Source organism: Dendrobates tinctorius, unplaced genomic scaffold (genome assembly GCF_039654945.1).
Source record: "Dendrobates tinctorius isolate UK_male_01 unplaced genomic scaffold, ASM3965494v1 ptg000186l, whole genome shotgun sequence".
In the NCBI taxonomy this organism is placed as follows: domain Eukaryota; kingdom Metazoa; phylum Chordata; class Amphibia; order Anura; family Dendrobatidae; genus Dendrobates; species Dendrobates tinctorius.
In genome coordinates this window covers 2,431,014-2,449,294 of record NW_027361853.1, presented here as the reverse complement: position 1 = coordinate 2,449,294, position 18,281 = coordinate 2,431,014, and the positions used below count along the sequence as shown (strand labels likewise).

The following is an 18,281-nucleotide window of genomic DNA, read 5'->3' as shown; positions in this document are numbered from 1 at the left end:
TACTTGCCTATCTCTTGCCACTATTATTCATTTTATTCCATTGTCCTGAATTCTGAACTGTTTTAAGCTGTGCCTTCTCACCTTCTCTTCCTAGATTGTAAAATTTTACAATAGCGGCTAGTCTTTCCTGCCTCATCTTTTATAGTTGCTGTGAAAGTCCCTCCTGATTGACTGTCCTAAACCATGTGATGTGATAACTGGAAGGCATTATTAGAAATCCTGCAAGGCCTTGCCTGACATCATGTGCGCCTACTGTCTGGTTAATGCAGAATTCGACAATGTGTGAAATGGCACTGTGAATTTCTGGAAATTGTTTGGATTCTCCTGGACTAGCAAATTTCAATATATTCAACTCTAAGTCAATTGCAGTTGATCGATTTGATCATCTCTATTAAGTATTTTAATAATATTTTATAGAAATGTTCTCTGAGTATAATGACACACTGCAAAAATAGTAACTTTTCACATACAAACAACTAAATACTTACAGATAGTTAGCTAGGTTGTGTTCTTGTAAAGTATGTGTTTCAAAGCCATGCGGCGTCGTATCAAAGTAATCATTTCCAATTCCACAAATGAAACATTTTGTCTGGATAGATAAGAATAGTACATAATCAGAGATCAGGGTGTCACACATCTGACATATGCTGTAGGAAGAGTTTCATCATACCTCCATATCTTCTCTGACTTGTTCCTGTTGATCTCTCAGTTCCCCAAAAGCATCAATAATCAAACCTGTTACAGAATAGAAAAGAAGTGTGATATTCCATATTCCTTAGATTGTTATGGTGGTGTTAGGTTTAATTATGAATCAGATTCCATAGTAAAGTTTCTCTCTACCATTTAATATGCTATGTACTTGCTGGCAGTACTTAAAAAAGTGAAAGCCTTATTTTATGCTAGTGAATAGATAGAAAAGGAGGCCTGTTAATCTTCTTGCTATATGACAGCTGAGGTGCATAGTGTTCTAGAAAAATGAACTTACTTACCTTGAATAATGGCAAGAAGAATGACAATGACAAAGAAGAAGAAGGTGATGTCAAATACAATGCGATACATCTCATAAGGGTCACCAGCAGGGTCCTCAATCTCATCTCCAATGCCACCTCCAGCTCTCACCCCGACGTACATATGGAATAGATAACACTGTTGGAGAGCCACATTCTAATTAGTCTGGTTTCCCTCATCATTCAGCCCAAAGCATCCAATTGGGAAGAATTACATAGCAACTTCTAAAAGGTAATGTCATGCAAGTAATTTGCCATAAATGCATCTTAATTATTAATGCACTGACCCACAGTGATGAACTGAAAGTCCAAACTATCGCTCTTTATATTAACACAGGTTCAAAGTCTACGTTGATTACATTCTGTGCCTCTATACTGTAACCTGGTGCCTCTATACTGTAACCTGGTGCTTCTATACTGTAACCTGACGCTTTACACATTCATATGTTAATAGAAAAAATTGGAGTCTGGCTCAACAGGACTGGATTTTCCTTTTCTTTTTCAAAAGAAATTATAGTGCATACAAAAGAACATTTTCATGGTCGACATGGCCCAGTTGTCGTGTTTCGACTGCACTAAGTCTTACTCATGAGTCCTGAGTAAGACTGCATAGTGCAGTCGAAACGCGTCGACTGGGTCATGTCGACCATGAAAATTTTCTTTTGTATGTAATATAATTTCTTTCGAAAAATAAAAAGAAATGGAAATTCAAGTCCTATTGAGCCGGACTCCAATTTTTTCTATTATCCTTGATGTAAGGCCAGGGCGAGGCCGGTGTCTGAGCCCCAGGTGGATGAGCATAGAGCAACTGGGTGAGCTGGAATTAAGTTTTTATAATATTCAAATGTAGTCATCTATCCATAAGTATTATATTTAGTGTACAGTGAGTACGGAAAGTATTCAGACCCCTTTAAATTTTTCACTCTTTGTTTCATTGCAGCCCATTGGTAAATTCAAAAAAGTTCATTTTTTTCTCATTAATGTATGCTCTGCACCACATCTTGACAGAAAAAAAACAGAAATGTAGAAATTTTGGCAAATTAATTAAAAAAGAAAAACTGAAATTTCACATGATCATGAGAATTCAGACCCTTTGCTCAGTACTGAGTAGAAGCACCCTTTTGAGCTAGTACAGCCATGAGTCTTCTTGGGAATGATGCAACAAATTTTTCACACCTGGATTTGGGAATCCTCTGCCATTCTTCCTTGCAGATCCTCTCCAGTTCGGTCAGGTTGGATGGTGAACCTTGGTGGACAGCCATTTTCAGGTATCTCCAGAGATGCTCAATTGGGTTTAGGTCAGGGCTCTGGCTGGGCCAGTCTAGAATGGTCAGTGTTGTTCTGAAGCCACTCCTTTGTTATTTTAGCTGTGTGCTTATGGTCATTGTTTTGTTGGAAGGTGAACCTTCGTCCTAGTCTGAGGTCCAGACCACTCTGGAAGAGGTTTTCATCCAGGATATCTCTGTACTTGGCCGCATTCATGTTTCCTTCAATTGCAACCAGTCGTCATGTCTCTGCAGCTGAAAAACACCCCGATAGCATGATGCTGCCACCACCATGTTTCACTGTTGGAATTGTATTGGGCAGGTGATGAGCAGTGCCTCATTTTCTCCACACATATCGCTTAGAATTATTACCAAAAAGTTCTATCTTTGTCTCATCAGACCAGAGAATCTTATTTCTCATAGTCTGGGAGTCCTTCTTACCAAACTCTATGCAGGCTTTCATATGTCTGGCACTGAGGAGAGGCTTCCGTTGGAACACTTTGCGATAAAGGCCCGACTGGTGGAGGAATGCAGTAATAGTTGACTTGGTGGAACTTTCTCCCATCTCCCTACTGCATCTGTGGAGCTCAGCCACAGTGATCTTGGGGTTCTCCCATCTCCCTACTGCATCTGTGGAGCTCAGCCACAGTGATCTTGGGGTTCTTCTTTACCTCTCTCACCAAGGCTCTTCTTCCACGATTGCTCAGTTTGGCTGGACGGCCAGGTCTAGGAAGACTTCTTGTGGTCCCAAACTTCTTCCATTTAAGGATTATGGAGGCCACTGTGCTCTTAGGAACCTTGAGAACTGCAGAAATTCTTTTGTAACCTTGGCCAGATGTGTGCCTTGCCACAATTCTGTCTCTGAGCTCCTTGGCCAGTTCCTTTTGACCTCCTGATTCTCACTTGATCTGACATGCACTGTGAGCTGTGAGGTCTTTTATAGACAGGTGTGTGCCTTTATAAATCAAGTCCTATCAGTTTTATTAAACACAGCTGGACTCCAATGAAGGAGTAGAACCATCTCAAGGAGGATCACAAGGAAATGGACAGCATGTGATTTAAATATGAGTGTCTGAGCAAAGGGTCTGAATACTTATGATCATGTGATATTTCAGTTTTTTATTTTTTAATAAATTTGCAAAAATTTCTACACTTCTGTGTTTTTTTCAGTCAAGATGCGGTGCAGAGTATACAATAATGAGGAAAAAATGAACTTTTTTGAATTTACCAAATGGCTGCAATGAAACAAACAGTGAAAAATTTAAAGGGGTCTGAATACTTTCCGTACCCACTGTAGTATAGAAATCCTAAAGTGACTACCATTAACTAACTTTTTTTTTAATCTAAACAGGTTAAAAATTCTATATAACTAATGGTTAAAAATTCACTGCGCTTACTCTTGCAGATCTATAAAGAACAAAAACGTGTTGTTTAACAAATGTAATCAGTGTGACGCAGTGGTACACTAATACATAACAGTTGCTAGTGGATAGCAGTTGGTATGGGCAACTCTCGCTTGAGGTTTTGTGCACCTGACGCCTGTTAGCATCACGGGGGGATGCTCCGGTCTCTCTGCACTTTAGCAACCTCAGCACGGCATCACCTCCAAGCCCGTTCCTTTGAAGTAAGTGCCCATACCAACTGCTATCCACTAGCCACTGTTATGTATCAGTGTACCTCAGTGTACCACCGCGTCGCACTGATTACATTTGTTAACCCAACACGTTTTAGTTCTTTATAGGTCCACGAGAGTAAGCGCAGTGAATTTTTAACCATTAGTTATATAGCATATACTTATTCAGCAGGATTTGCACAGAGCCTGCTTCTTCACTTGCAGCTACCAAGGATTATTTAGCTCAGGAGCGCCAGTGTGTTCTACCTCTGTATTTTTTATTGCTTAGGTGAAAAATTCTGCTTTAATAAAGGTATCTGTTACTTTACATTGTTTACTATGTATATAATACAAATAGCTACCAATTGGAGGAGGTCTGATTTGAAGCCTCCATCGATCACTAAACACTGCTCTTGTATACAGCGAGCTCACGTAGATGTGTATAGGCTACATAATAATGGGTCCTTACTCCACTTTCACAAATTGGTGTATGGACTACAGATGGGAGTATCGATTGGCAGAATCCTGGTACATCGGACATGTCAGAAATCCATTAACCACTGGATCGGAAGCCTGCGAATCGCTGCTTACCTGCCATCATCACTGCCTCTTCTTTTGAATAGCCTGCGCAATGTCGTATGTTCGTCATGCTGAAATATTTGTCATGCCAACTTGGCTAAACAAAAGAAGATCCAGGGATAACAGCGAGTAAACGGAGATTCGCAGAGCTCCTTTCCAGAGGTTACAGATTACTGACCTGGCCACTGGACTGGAGTTTTGTGAATTGATTTTCCTATCTGTAGTATGGACCTATAGAGTTAGAACTTGAAGTGAGCTTGTATAGTGCTCAGTGCACTGACCACATACAAAGCAGAGCACTTCAATGCGGTTTTTACAGCGATGGGTGGGTAGGTCTTTAGGACTCAAGCCCCCACTGATTAGCAGCTGTTTCCAGTATAAATTATATAGATAAAAATGTATAATGGCAGTTACACTTTAAATAAAGTCTGGCAGCACAAAATCACACCTCAAACAAGACAGAACTTCTAAGAACCAATTCTTTGTTTTTTATGCCCTGATACATAAAACTATAGAATTCAAACTGGGTGGACTTAGATTATCTCATGACTTTGGGTATTGACTTACATATCATTTATGAATCTTTACCGAACATTCACTAATTATTTTGACTCTATATACAGTGTATTAGAGCTTTTTGAGTTAAATTGAGTGTACTGTACCCTCTTCTATTACCCCATATTCCTCTATTTGCCACCTGCACATACCGTCATCATATCATCACACTTCATATCTGGATCATCTTCATCCTCACTCTTGTTGTAAAACTTTCGGAAAAAGTTAAATGCCACAACCGTGTAAAGATAGACAACAACTGCCAGGAGACCAACAGTTAACACCAACTGAGGGAGGGAAAAAAAAAGTTATCTTTTTTGTTTATTGATTTGATCATACAATGATTTGTTATTTTGAAGCTGTAACTGCAGGTCTTCCCATAATCCAGGGCCTTTCAGGAATTATCCACACACCAGTTTTTTGGTTGCTATTTCATCATCATTTGCAAGACAAAAATCATGAGTGGCAACTACAGAGAGACAAACTATGATTCACACCAGTTCTGTGTTTCGGAACCAGCTCAATTGACTTATAAATTCTGATAATATACTGACCAAAAAAATCATATGTGTGAATAAGGCATTAGTCATAACTCCCAGCAAGGTCTACATCTGCTCTATAAGACTGCAGGAATATGGTGGATGTATTACTATTACACTGAGGTTCTTCCAAAGGGTAACAGCTGATTATGAGGGCCTCTAGTAGTAGGACCTTTTATATGCAGCTTGATTCTGACCTACCAGCTAAAAAGGAGTTGTGTAATCCTGTGTTACACCCTTGGTTATGATTGAGTGATAGCAATGTTATGCTTCCATTTAAACAGTATTTGTGATGGAAATCCACAACCTTTCGCCTCCATACATCTGTGACATGTTCTCCCGGTACTTACCTGCACGCAACCTCTGATTCTCTCAAGATCTCCTTTTCTACTCCCCTCTTATCTCTTCTTCCTACAACCGCATACAAGACTTCTCCCGTGCTTCCCCCATACTCTGGAACTCTCTACCCCAACACATCAGACTCTTGCCTACCATGGAAACCTTCAAAAAGAACCTGAAGATCCACCTCTTCTGACATGCCTGCAGTGATCCTCAGTCTACTGAACCACCGCTTGACCAGCTCTACCCTCTCCTAGTGTATCCTCACCCACCCCTGTAGACTGTGAGCCCTCGCGGGCAGGGTCCTCTCTCCTTCTGTACTTGTGTGTGCCTTGTTTTGCTCATGTTTGTTGTACTTGTCTATATTTGCCCCTTTCACATGTAAAGCGCCATGAAATAAATGCCGCTATAAAAATGTATAATAATAATGGAAACATGTAAGGGGATTCATGCCCCCTTGACCATGGGTAGCATAAAACAATCTACCTCATTGCAGACATTTGAGTTTTTTACGGTGAAATGCTGTAGTGTTTCAAAACATGATTTGAAATCTAGCCACAAATAGGGAGAACAGTGAAATAAGTGGTTTCCTGATGGCTTCTCCCTACCTGGCTCCATTGGATTGACCATTCGCTTCCTATACACAAATAGGAAGGGACCTGTTAATGCAGCTGAGCGGGTAGTGAGAACAATGACACATGAATGTCTGCAATTAGGAACCTTGCCCCCGATTCATGGTTTGGCTGCATGAATCACCTGACAGGTTCCCAGTTGCATTTCTGTTCTGAGCTTTTCCTGCATTTGCGTTTAAACAGAGACCATGAAATCAATGTGAAACATTCGCCATGAGTTGCAAGCTGCAAGTGATTCAAAGTAAACCCTGCACTAAAATCAAAATATCCTACTCCTCCCATATAAGGAATTAGCATTTCAGAAAGAGGAGATAATGGCTACATCAGACTCCTGATATTTGAGAGTTGGGAGTCCATGTAAAATAAGCCTTGTAGGATCCCCCAAAACAACACATTCTCACTGTGTAAGAAGAGCTGCCCTGTGAGGACCATGCCTCATCTCCACCCCTCACTTAGTGTTGTAATGCCATGTAATATATAAAGATTTCTTAGCTATATTACTTAGTTGTATTAGTGCTGCCTAGACTTTAGGCTATGGTCACACATTGCGTTTTTGCAGCGTTTTTTTGTGTACAAATTTTAAACTGCATTTTACAATACCAGCAAAGTCTGACATTTCAAAAATCTCATGCACACACAATGTTTTTTTTTTCCAGGTGGATTGGAAAGATGCTGCGTTTTTGCAAACTGGAGCATGTCACTTCTTTCAGCATATTTGCAGAGTTTTGTCACCCATAGGAAAACAATGGGTATGTGCAAGAATGCAGCAGAAAATACAGGTATCAGTTTTTGCTGCGTTTTTGGTGCAAAAACCTAAGGAAGTTAAATTTATGCTTTTGTGGGGGGCAATAAACTTTTGTCAACATGCACAAGAGGCAGCAAAACCTGCTTTTTGTAAGCAGCTTCTTTACTGCCAAGAGAGCAGGTTTTACCTGCGGGGAAAAAAAAAGCAACGTGTGAACATAGCCTTAGATAGGTCTCTAGTATGTTAAATAGCAGTTCCATAAAATTACAACCACATTCATACAATTATGGGTGTCATCTGAAAATACAAAATAAAAAGCAGGACCACCCTGACATTCAAAATCCAACTTTGTTCTTCTAAACTGTATTGTGAGGATGGTGATGGCACTCTGGAGTAAAAGTGGAAAAAAACATCAAGGTTGATTCCAAGTTAAGAACAGCAACTCCAAAAATACAATTATATTAGGGAATTGATAGTAAAGCATTCCTCTAAATTATCCGGAACGAGTAATCAAAATTAAGATTTAATTTGAAGAGAATGTATCTGGAGAATGTCTGCTTTGAGCTGATGTCAGTAATATATGCAAGGTTCCTTTATCCAGCAGGTAAGAATTAATAGTGCATGCTGTGAGTGTTTAAAGCAGCAGCTTGGTTTCAATAATTCATGAACAACTACAACAAATATCAATGACTAGAAGCGGCCAGAAGAGAGTAGGGGAGAGAGGGGCTCATGGTATTTCGGTAGAGAGGGGCTCATGGTATTCCGGGAGAGAGAGGCTCATGGTATTCCGGGAGCGAGGGGCTCATGGTATTCCGGGAGCGAGGGGCTAATGGCATTCCGGGAGAGAGAGGCTCATGGCATTCCGGGAGAGAGGGGCTCATGGCATTCCGGGAGAGACGGGCTCATGGTATTCCGGGAGAGAGGGGCTCATGGTATTCCGGGAGGGAGGGCAGGTAATATTCAGGGAGCTAAATGTCCTGTGCTAATGTTACATGCTTGTGGAATCCATCTGACCTCTCTACAAAGTCTAGTCATTTCTGCATTCACTCTTGTAAAAGCTGAGCTCTCTCGGCAGGACCATAGTACAAGTAGCTGCGTAAGTGGCAATAATTACTGACTGATGTGGTGCCATCGCCACAAATGCTTTACAAACAGCTGACAGGTTTTACAACTATCCATTTCCAACTGGCCAGCATAGTCTATAGCGCTGTCGAGAGGTTTGGCTGGTTTAAGTGCTCATGCCAGAGTTTGAGCTGTGAAATGAGCAGCACTTAATTCAGCTGTCTGCAGGCGCCCAGCGCGCTCTGGCATGAGTAATGTGAGTGTATTAGTGGATTCAGTGAGTCATACGCCATGCATGCCGCTGCTGTAAACCAGGCCATGCTGCCGCCCAGGCTTTCATCTTTTTTTAATCGCACACTTTTAGAAACACTGCAATCGTCTTGTAATCTGTTTAATAATAGCAGATGAATTGCTCATCTCCAATTTATTAGAAGCTAAAGACCACACAGACTCGGGGCAGGCTTACTTGTTTTCCATTGTGAGTGACTGACGACAGAATTGTCCTCAATGTCTTGAAGCCCATTGCAATGTCCAAGAGGTGAGCAGCAAAGAAAAAGTTGTTATAATGTCCAAGAATTGACATGGTTGTATACCAGGCAAGGTAAAGGAAGGACTGAACAAGAAAGAACAAGGCTTTGGTTACATTATAATGTATATCCAGTGGGCAGCTCTCATCATACAGTACAATAAAGATATCATACATACATTGTCGGTAAATACCACTCCAAGCTTCCAGATGTGATACTTCATATCAATGGAGCTCAACCTGAAGATAATAATCATAAATTATTGTTTTTGATAGGAGACGTTTTATAATTATAGATGTCGTATTGTTTTTAAAAAAAAATATATATATATATATATATTGTAAAGGAAAGTTATGGCTGGAAAATAGGCTGCACCTTAAGGTTTGAGTTTTAGTCCAGCATCCTTTGAGTTCTTTGTTTTCTAGGAAATGGTAAAATGTTTAGGTACACAGTTTTCCAGTTATGACCATTTTTATTACTTGCACCCGATGTATGCACCCGTGTATAATTTATACACGGGTTGTGGCATCACAGGAATATCTGTATTTTGTACAGTTTTTAAACAGTTTTTACAGTCTTCATTCTAAGACCTCATTCACACAGTGTGCACAGACTCTGTACAGTGACATCATTCCTTATTACAGAAATGGAAGAACTTTGTATGCTGTATGATGCCTTAAAAAGGATTTATTCTCCTGCTAGATAGCAGGATGTCAAAATCATACACAGAGGCAAAAATTAAAAGCTTGAAAAAGTCGTTGGCCAACCTTGATATTTATTAAAATAAATTCTACAATTGTGGAAGTTTTTCCTTATCAAATATAACGATGAACCTTTTCATATGGAAACAAACTTGAAGGAGATGTCCTACAAACAGAGTACATTTTAATTAATAGATCTTAGAATAAAACTTTTGAATAATATACGTTAATATGTTATGTAAGAGCAGGAAAAAGCATATAGCCCAATAGCCTAATTTACATGTGTAATAACAAAGGATTGAAAATCTTGACTAATACAGATAATAACATATGATGCCAACAAATGCCCCCCAAACAAAGTAAGATACCCTCACAGTGAATTCCTCCACAGTACTCTCCACACATGATACAATGACCCTATTGTACTGCCCTGGATCACACTCCCCTGCAAAGTATGGTGACCTCATGCCAGTATGATGTCCCAACTGTAATTCACATGCAGCCCTCCACACGTTATAAAGGACCCCACATAGCAATGGCCCCACATAATCCTCCATACAGTATAATGGGCCCCACATAGTCCTCCATATAGTATAATGGACCCCAACATAGTGCTCCATACAGTATAATAGGCCTGACATAGTGCTCCATACTGTATAATAGCCCCCTGCATAGCCATCCATACAGTATAATGGGTTCTACATTGCCTTCCATACAGTATAATAGGCCCCGCATAGTGCTTTCTACAATATAATGGTACTACATGGTACGCTATACAGTATAATGGGCCCCTCGGCTTGTCTCTCCACCAAGCCACAATAGATAGATCTTTTTCCCGATGGTTAGTTTCTGTTATCGCTGCTTTAGTCTTTTAAGGGTAACAGGTGTTTTCATTTACTCTGTTGTCTGCCCTATCATCTTTCAGGTGTGGTTTTATATATTTTCCACCCGCTAGTATTTTCTGCTGGCGATAGTCTCTTTTGGATGTCCATCTATACTACTGTAGTTTAAGCCAGTCAGTGAAAGACGAGATAGGGTTTACCTCTCTGCTGTTTATGGTCTATTCCCTGCACATATTTTCTGTTTCTTTTTAGGAACTAGGTGGCATATTATGTAACTGTACGTACTTTATCCTTTATTTTGTGTTATGTTCTAGTCACTCTGGGATTTCTGTTTCAGAGCACTTTAACTTCTGTAGGTAATTTATACTCAGCTCTGCACTCTGGTTCTTTAGAAGTAACGGAAGCTCTTGACGGCCTTTCAGGCAGCATAGGTCCAAGTTACCATTGTCTAATCTGTGGTTAGGTCTATCTCTGCTCACACAGGAACCACTAGGGACTGTGGGGTCAGGATAGTGTGTTACCTATTTTCCAGAGTGAGTTGCTATACTATCATAACACATACCCATGCATACACATACTAACATACACTCATTCATTAACTCTTCTACTTTAGGCAACTAGATTATTACAGGGATGGAAGATCTCTCTTGTAGTGAGAGGTGAGAAAGTTTGGGCTTGTTTAGCTTGCAAATGAGATTGTATCTGAGGCATCTTTTTTTTTTTTTACATGGGTGGTCCATACAAATAACTGTAACATGATTTATTCCTTTCAAGGGCCTTACAAAGGACCAGTTGGCATTCATTAAGTGCCCAGGAAAAACTATCCTAGAAGCTATATAGGAAAGGGTTCTTTAAAGTTAGAGCAGTCAGACTGTGGAATGCCCTACCACAAGATGTTGTGATGGCAGACACTATATCATCATTTATAAATGGGTCAGAGGCTTTTCTCACAACAAATGACATTGTGGGTCATAAAGTATCTGGGAATAGATAATGTATAACTGATGGAGAAAGGTTACACTATATATATATATATATATATATATATATATATATATATATATATATATATTCAAATGTTGTAAGATTCGCTACTGCAAGCTAAAATATGAAATATAATCAACATATGGCAGAGTACAAGGTCCCACTTAGTAGCATGCAGCTTTTCCATATTAAAGGGAATATATCAGCAGGTTTCTGCTATATAATCTAATGGCAGCATGAGGTAAGGGCTGAGACACTTATTTCAGTGATGTATCACTCATTAGGCTGTGTGCTGTGTTTTCTCAGCAGGAGATTATCAGTACAGGACTAGCTGTGTGCCCCTCCTGGTTCAACTACGCCCACAGGAATGATTAGCAGCTTACTGTCAATATACAATGTACACAGAAAGCTGTGGTGTGGGCGGGATTAGCTTTCTGATCTCTGCTACATCTAAAAACTCTGAATGTATCACAACTGCTGCACCCAGTAAACTAAGTGACACAATGCAGGAATCAGGGTCTCTGTTGAAACATTATGCAGTTCTCAGATGAGGTAGCAAAAACCTGCTGACAGATTTCCTTTAAGGAACCACAAGCTTTGGTTGATGCAGACTTGTTGGCCCTTGGGGATGGCGGAATGACTCCTGTGCGATATCTCGTGTGCTGCATATTTGCTACTAGGTCAAGTAAATTTACAATTCTGCTTATCGTGCTCCTTGTGATGTTTTGCTAAAATAATGGCAACTCAGATATTATACCAAACAAAAGACTTGTGATTCAGACTGGTTATCATATTATGTGCCTGGAGTATGTTCTTACAGGTATGCATAATTAGGTTTTAGTTTTCCTTGATGTCTGTAATCATTATGATCACTGCAGGAGACAGGGGAACAAAATAAGAGCCAGCTCACTTCAACAGATGAAAAGTTCACTTCTAAATGATATGGAGATTTCTTTCTAGAATGTCACCTCAAGGTCAACATTATGCAAACCGTTTTAATGTGTCTGATCCCAAGGCTAATGACTATATGTAAATTAGAGGTATATGTACATTGTAAGCTGGATGGACCTTGACAGCAGCCAGTAGGTATGAGGAACTACAATCGCTTGCTCTACAGCCATCAACTAATCACTAATAAAGATTTGCGTCAAACAAGATATAGAAATGACAAGCATGGTGCATTTATATGAAGCTTGTGGTAACAGATCGATTAATCAGAAAAAGATTCTGTTCTGCAGAACTCACCATGAAACCAATGATCCCTCTTCTATTTTGGTCTTTTCCACTGGGCTGAAGTCTAAGGCATTTTTGTCAAGTCCCAGGAGTTCTGCAATTCTGTCAGCTCCATACAAGTCTCCATATTTATTGATAACCTAGTTAAAAAAAATACATCCGATGAATCCCATCTGAAAACTACACCAGCAGCAATGATTGTTATAATGTGTGCAGAAATTACTTGCAATAGGTGGCTTTGGTTAGTCGTCGACTTTGTGCAGATGTTTGTGTCAGTGAGGTTAATTTCTTCCCACAGATCATAGGCACTATCATTATCCCAAATATTTGAGAGTAAGGCCGGGATCACACATGCGAGGAATACGGCCGAGTCTCGCATGTTAATACCCAACACTGCCGCCGGCACTCGGATCGGAGCGTGGGGCCGCATAGCAATACATGGAACCGCACGCTCCGCTCCTGAGTGCCGGCGGCAGTGCCGGGTATTAACATGCGAGACTCGGCCGTATTCCTCGCATGTGTGATCCCGGCCTAAGACTAGTAGAATTATATAGTGCTCTGTGGAGTGTGGGTATAACACCGTCCTGCTCACTATTGCATGGACTTTACAGAAGGGAACAGACAGTTTCTGGCTCCTGAGGAGGATCAGTTTCTGGCTCCCGAGGAGGATTCAGGGGTTCAGATTTTTCTACAAAGTTTAAGGTAGAGTGGTCTTGCCTCATGCTTTTAAGGGGATTCCAGAATGACAAAAATTCCCACACTTGTAAAAACAGTCATTTTTGTTTTAATCAGTTCCGGTGAATTAATTGACTGTAATATATGGCATGCTATGGCGGATATAAGTAACCATAGGGTGTTCATTCACAGTGACAGCTGAACAAGAGTGGAAAAAGAGAGAATCTGGAGTGAAACAATTAAAATGTCATATATTACAGTCACTACTTCACAAGTGAAGCTCTAAATGAGATGAAAGCTTATTAGGGATGATGGCGTGCCTTAATAGCTTAAAACACAGCAGACAGACTTCAGGGATTTACAACAATGACACCACGTAAAGCAAACATTCAGCTAAATTACAAGGGAAGAGAGTGGAAGGAAAGATCTTCATGCCAGTGCTTAGAAGATAGCTCTAATTACACAAATAATCCAGAGAAAACATTTCATTTATATAGTAAATGCCTCTTACAACATGAAAAAAATTATGATCAGGTACAAACATAATAAGGTCATGACTTACATTCGTAATGGAGCTGTGATAGGTCTTAAAAAATACTGATGGACCCCATTAACCTATAATGGGGGGGGGTTATAGTATTTTTCATGGGGGAATATGCCACCAGACTGCCATAGAAATACTGAAAAATCCTTGACAGAATGTTAATGCAGCAGTGTGAACAGAGCCTCATATATTCCACTTACAGTTGTTTGATACATCTGGATGCTGCATTTTTAAAACTGTATTAAGAATAGTATAAAAAAGTGTGACTACAGCCTTATACCTTGATCGAAAAGCTAAAATTACAGAGACCAGTGGGAATAGTTGCTATGTCTGTGTCCCCACAGATGTCTGTGTCCCCTGAAAAGGTTCTGTATATCCACACTCAGGAGAACCGATGAAGGAATCTCTGCAACTGAACTGAAAAATCTATTCTATTCCATACATGTGAATGGGGTTGTTTGTGCACCTAAGCAAGTGCATGGATTTCTGCAAGACTCATTCACATAATCGAGACAGGTTAACAAATGTTTGCATCCAATCTGTGTAATCTCTGAAAATGGAATTATAGGCCTAATTGGCAGGCGGCTCAGTATTACTTTGGATGAACAAGCAATTCTTGCTTTTAACAGGAAAATAGATTTGGGCTATGTCCCATACAATATGAGCCACTGGTAAAGAAACATTTCATGCTCATGTCAATCCAGAGAATCCTCCTGAACATCATACACTGGATTGTAAAATGCAGATGATAGAAATACCAGCCCTTCTCTAGATCCCGTATAAATTGGTAAATACTACTTAAACAGTTACCATCTTCAACCTTCATTCTAAATCTGTCACTGGGTTTTTGTGGGCCCTATCTGAGAGCAGCATGATGTAGGGGCAGAGAACCTGCTTCCTGTAGTGTATCACTTACTAACTGCTTGCTTCCGTTTTGATAAAATCCCTGTTTTCTCTGCTGCAGATCTGGCAGTTCTCCGAATGTTGAGCCCTGCATAACCAGGCCCACACCACTAATTGTCAGCTTTCTGTGTACACTGTGCATAGGCAGTAAGCTGCCATTCAGTGGTGGGTGAGCGGGGTTATACAGAGCTCATTAATATTATTAATATCCTCCAGGACTGCAGGTCTACTAGTCTAGTGATACTCTCCTGCTGACAAAACTGTGATTTAATAAAAACTAGAGCAAGCAGCCCAGCGAGTGACACATCACTGGAATCAGTGTGTCTATCTCTACATTATTCAATATAGCAAAAATCTTCTTTTAACAAGAGATAAATTTATTAACTAACTTTCCTACAGTGTATGTTCTTTCTGTCCCGTGTTAGACTGCAGCTGTAACACTGAAGTGCATGTTAAAGGCAGCTTTTTGTACAGTAAATTCACCTAGTGCTCAGCTGGGACTTAACTTCTCTTCCATAAGACTTAATATCCATGGAAACTTAGCTACTGGATGTTATACTCTGATTAAAATGTGGAATTGCCCAGGCAACTGAAAGCAGAATATAAGCTGGCATGCCTGAAATCCAGCAAGCGCCTCTTCTAAGTCCCAGCACAATGCGTATGGTGTGAGGTTTATTGTATTTGGAGGAACATTATTCAGAAGAATAGGAGCATAGAAAAGTAAGAAATAAGCTGACAATGTTAGCACAGCAGTCTTTACATGCAGAATATTACACTTGCTATTTACACCTATGATAACAGAATGAATTCCCAGCACAGGTGTGTGCAGGATTAAAAGCTTACCTTCCTCTTAACAAATTTATCCCAGTAATTATTAGGAAAAGACCTATAAGCAGAATAATAACATGTCACATTATTCACGCTGCCACCTGTAGCACAGTAGCAAGACGAAATCATAAAATAGATCCACGTGATGTGCATTTAAATGACAGAAAGCTCGGTGACAGCTGCAGGTCCTAGGAGAGAGCGATATTCTAGTCACTCATTACAATGCAATGTCTGGGTGCTGCACTAATATATGACAGCTGCATAAACTGGGTAGAAGCATTGATATGTGAACTGTCACCAATCCCACTTAACTACCGCTATATATACTGTTTAACTATCTTGTTGTGGTTAAAATATATTCAAGTCCACATTCCCAATCACTAGAAAATGTCTCTCTACCTCTACAGGCTGTCCTCTGAGATAAAGGGCTAAAGAGCATAATCAAGGTTTATTTCTGGTATGAGAAATGCCTAAATTGCTGCATATTCCTAACTGCATAAAAGAAACGGCAGAATCCCATCTGGTGGATAAAGGCCCATATACAAGGGGTGATGAGATTATCACTTGTGTGGATGTTACTTCCCAAACATTGCCCGGTGTAAACGCATCCTGTGATTGGATCAAAAATAATAATATGCTCAACTGTCATTTGATCACTTAGTAGGCAGCATGGTGGATCAGTGGTTAGCACGGCGCTATATATAGGGTAGCACGGTGGCTCTGTGGTTAGCACTGATGCTTTGGGGTCCAAGATCCAACTCCTACCAAGGACAACATTTACAAGGAGTCTGTCTATTCTCCCTGTGTTTGCGTGGGTTTCCAACAGGTTCTCCGGTTTCCTCCCACACTCCAAAAACATAGGGAATTTAGATTGTGAGCCCCATCGGGGACAGTAATCATGATGCCTGTAAAGCGCTGTGGAATTAATGGTGCCATATAAGCGAGTACAATAAATGAATCTCCTATGTGGATGTAAAACTCGTCTGTTAGCTGCGAAGTGCCACCAATATTGGAAACTTGGGAATGACCGATTGTGTCATCTTATGAAAACCTCAATATAGGGCCTACAAGATGTTTGTAACAGGTAAATGTAAGTAACTTAGTGTTAATCGACTTGAAATCGGCAAGTATTACAGGCAAATAATGCTCCTTTGTAAATGGGAATTACTCCCTGTGTAAGTATTGAACCTGCACCTGTAAATGTTATAGAAAAGCTTTATATCTAGTCTTCTCTATCTACTGTGCAGTTGAGTGAGCTACTATATATTGTTTACTGAACCTGTAATAAGCCATTTCTGGTTGGGGAGTGGAAGACTGCTGTTTTTTTCAATAATTAATGACTAGTCCAGCGGTCTAACACTATGATAACATTTCATCTTGCAAACATCTAATGCTTAGAAACTTCAAAAAGGAATGTAGTAACTCTATTTGTAGCCTGTTGACTTCACATTTAGTTCGTCCTTAAGGGATGGCTCCCCAACTTGTGGCTTGGGAGCTACATGTGGCTCATAGCTGTGTGCTTGCTCGATGGATTAGGTCTAAAGCCCCCTTTACACATAGCGATATCGCTATAACGTCACCGATTTTGTGACGTAGCAGCGATATTGCTAGCGATATCGCTATGTGTGATACTTACCTCCGACCGGTTCCCCCGCTGGTTATCGCTGGTCGCGCGAGAACGTCCTGGGCCGTTTCTCGTCATCAGCTTCCTGCTGGGCTTCCTGTGGCGACGACGAGCGACGCGTGGACGCGGGCGGGAGGACGTCAGGATCGCCGCGTCTGACAGGTAAGTAGCGACCCCTGCTATGTCGCTGGTGAGATCTGCCTGTGTGGCAGCTCACTAGCGACCACTTAGCGATGCACCAGCGATCCATATCGTTGTCGGGATCGCTGGTGCATCACTAAGTGTAACGGTACCCTTACAAAAAGCTAAAAAGGAGCAGGTCTACAGATGGTGACTTTGGTGTATAGACCTGTTACAGAAGAGCAGATCACGTGACAGTTTCCCTTTAAAGGGAGTCTCTGAACAGAATGACTAACTCTGCTCCACCTCCTCCACTTCTTTGATTGTCAACTCTGGTTTCATAGAGCCAGAATAGAGCGGGGATGGATGAAATACAAGTAGGTGGGAAGGTGAACAGAACGTTTTGGCTATGCCAAGGATGTACCGAGTTACCTATACTTAGTTTAAAGGGTCTCTGTCATCACAGAATGACATTCAAAGGGAAACTCAATAAAACCCCACTATCTCTGTCAGGTCTATAGACAGTGAATGGAGTGGTTATGCACATGCATAAGCACTCTCGTTCTAGTAATAGTTGGGAGTCCTTGGCGAGTGTGCTGTCAGTTATATATATATGAAAAAAAAAAAACCACCGACAACCACAAACTGGTGTATAAGTGAACCTTAGAGAAAAATATACAGAACGTATCAAATACTATACATCAATTAAGAAAATGGCATTAGGTAGACCCCAACGTGGGATGAGTGATGCATATTTGCTGGGTGGATGAATGGTGAACCATTTGGGGAAACACTGAGAACAAAGAAAGAACACCGAACTTGCAGTCCAAAGGAAAGGATTGTGGGGCGAATAGAATGTGATAATTACCCATGTTAATATACAGTACAATACTTAGATTGAGTATTTCATCTTCACCTACTGGTCCATGTTTTGTTTTTTGCTTGTTGGTTCATCAACCACATAT

At 40.5% G+C, this 18,281-nt stretch overlaps 1 protein-coding gene across 1 annotated transcript in view; it reads right to left on the bottom strand.

The window, feature by feature from the left end:
* The window catches only part of RYR3 (ryanodine receptor 3), an 869,465-nt gene that overhangs the window by 12,687 nt on the left and 838,497 nt on the right, over positions 1 to 18,281 (bottom strand). The window contains exons 95-102 of the mRNA XM_073552155.1: positions 15,588 to 15,630; positions 12,635 to 12,762; positions 9,041 to 9,101; positions 8,802 to 8,948; positions 5,171 to 5,305; positions 990 to 1,146; positions 671 to 735; positions 489 to 589 (exon numbers count right to left, since the gene is read on the bottom strand). Of these exons, the coding sequence (XP_073408256.1) occupies positions 489 to 589; positions 671 to 735; positions 990 to 1,146; positions 5,171 to 5,305; positions 8,802 to 8,948; positions 9,041 to 9,101; positions 12,635 to 12,762; positions 15,588 to 15,630 (837 nt within the window). The remainder of the gene's footprint in view (positions 1 to 488; positions 590 to 670; positions 736 to 989; positions 1,147 to 5,170; positions 5,306 to 8,801; positions 8,949 to 9,040; positions 9,102 to 12,634; positions 12,763 to 15,587; positions 15,631 to 18,281) is intronic.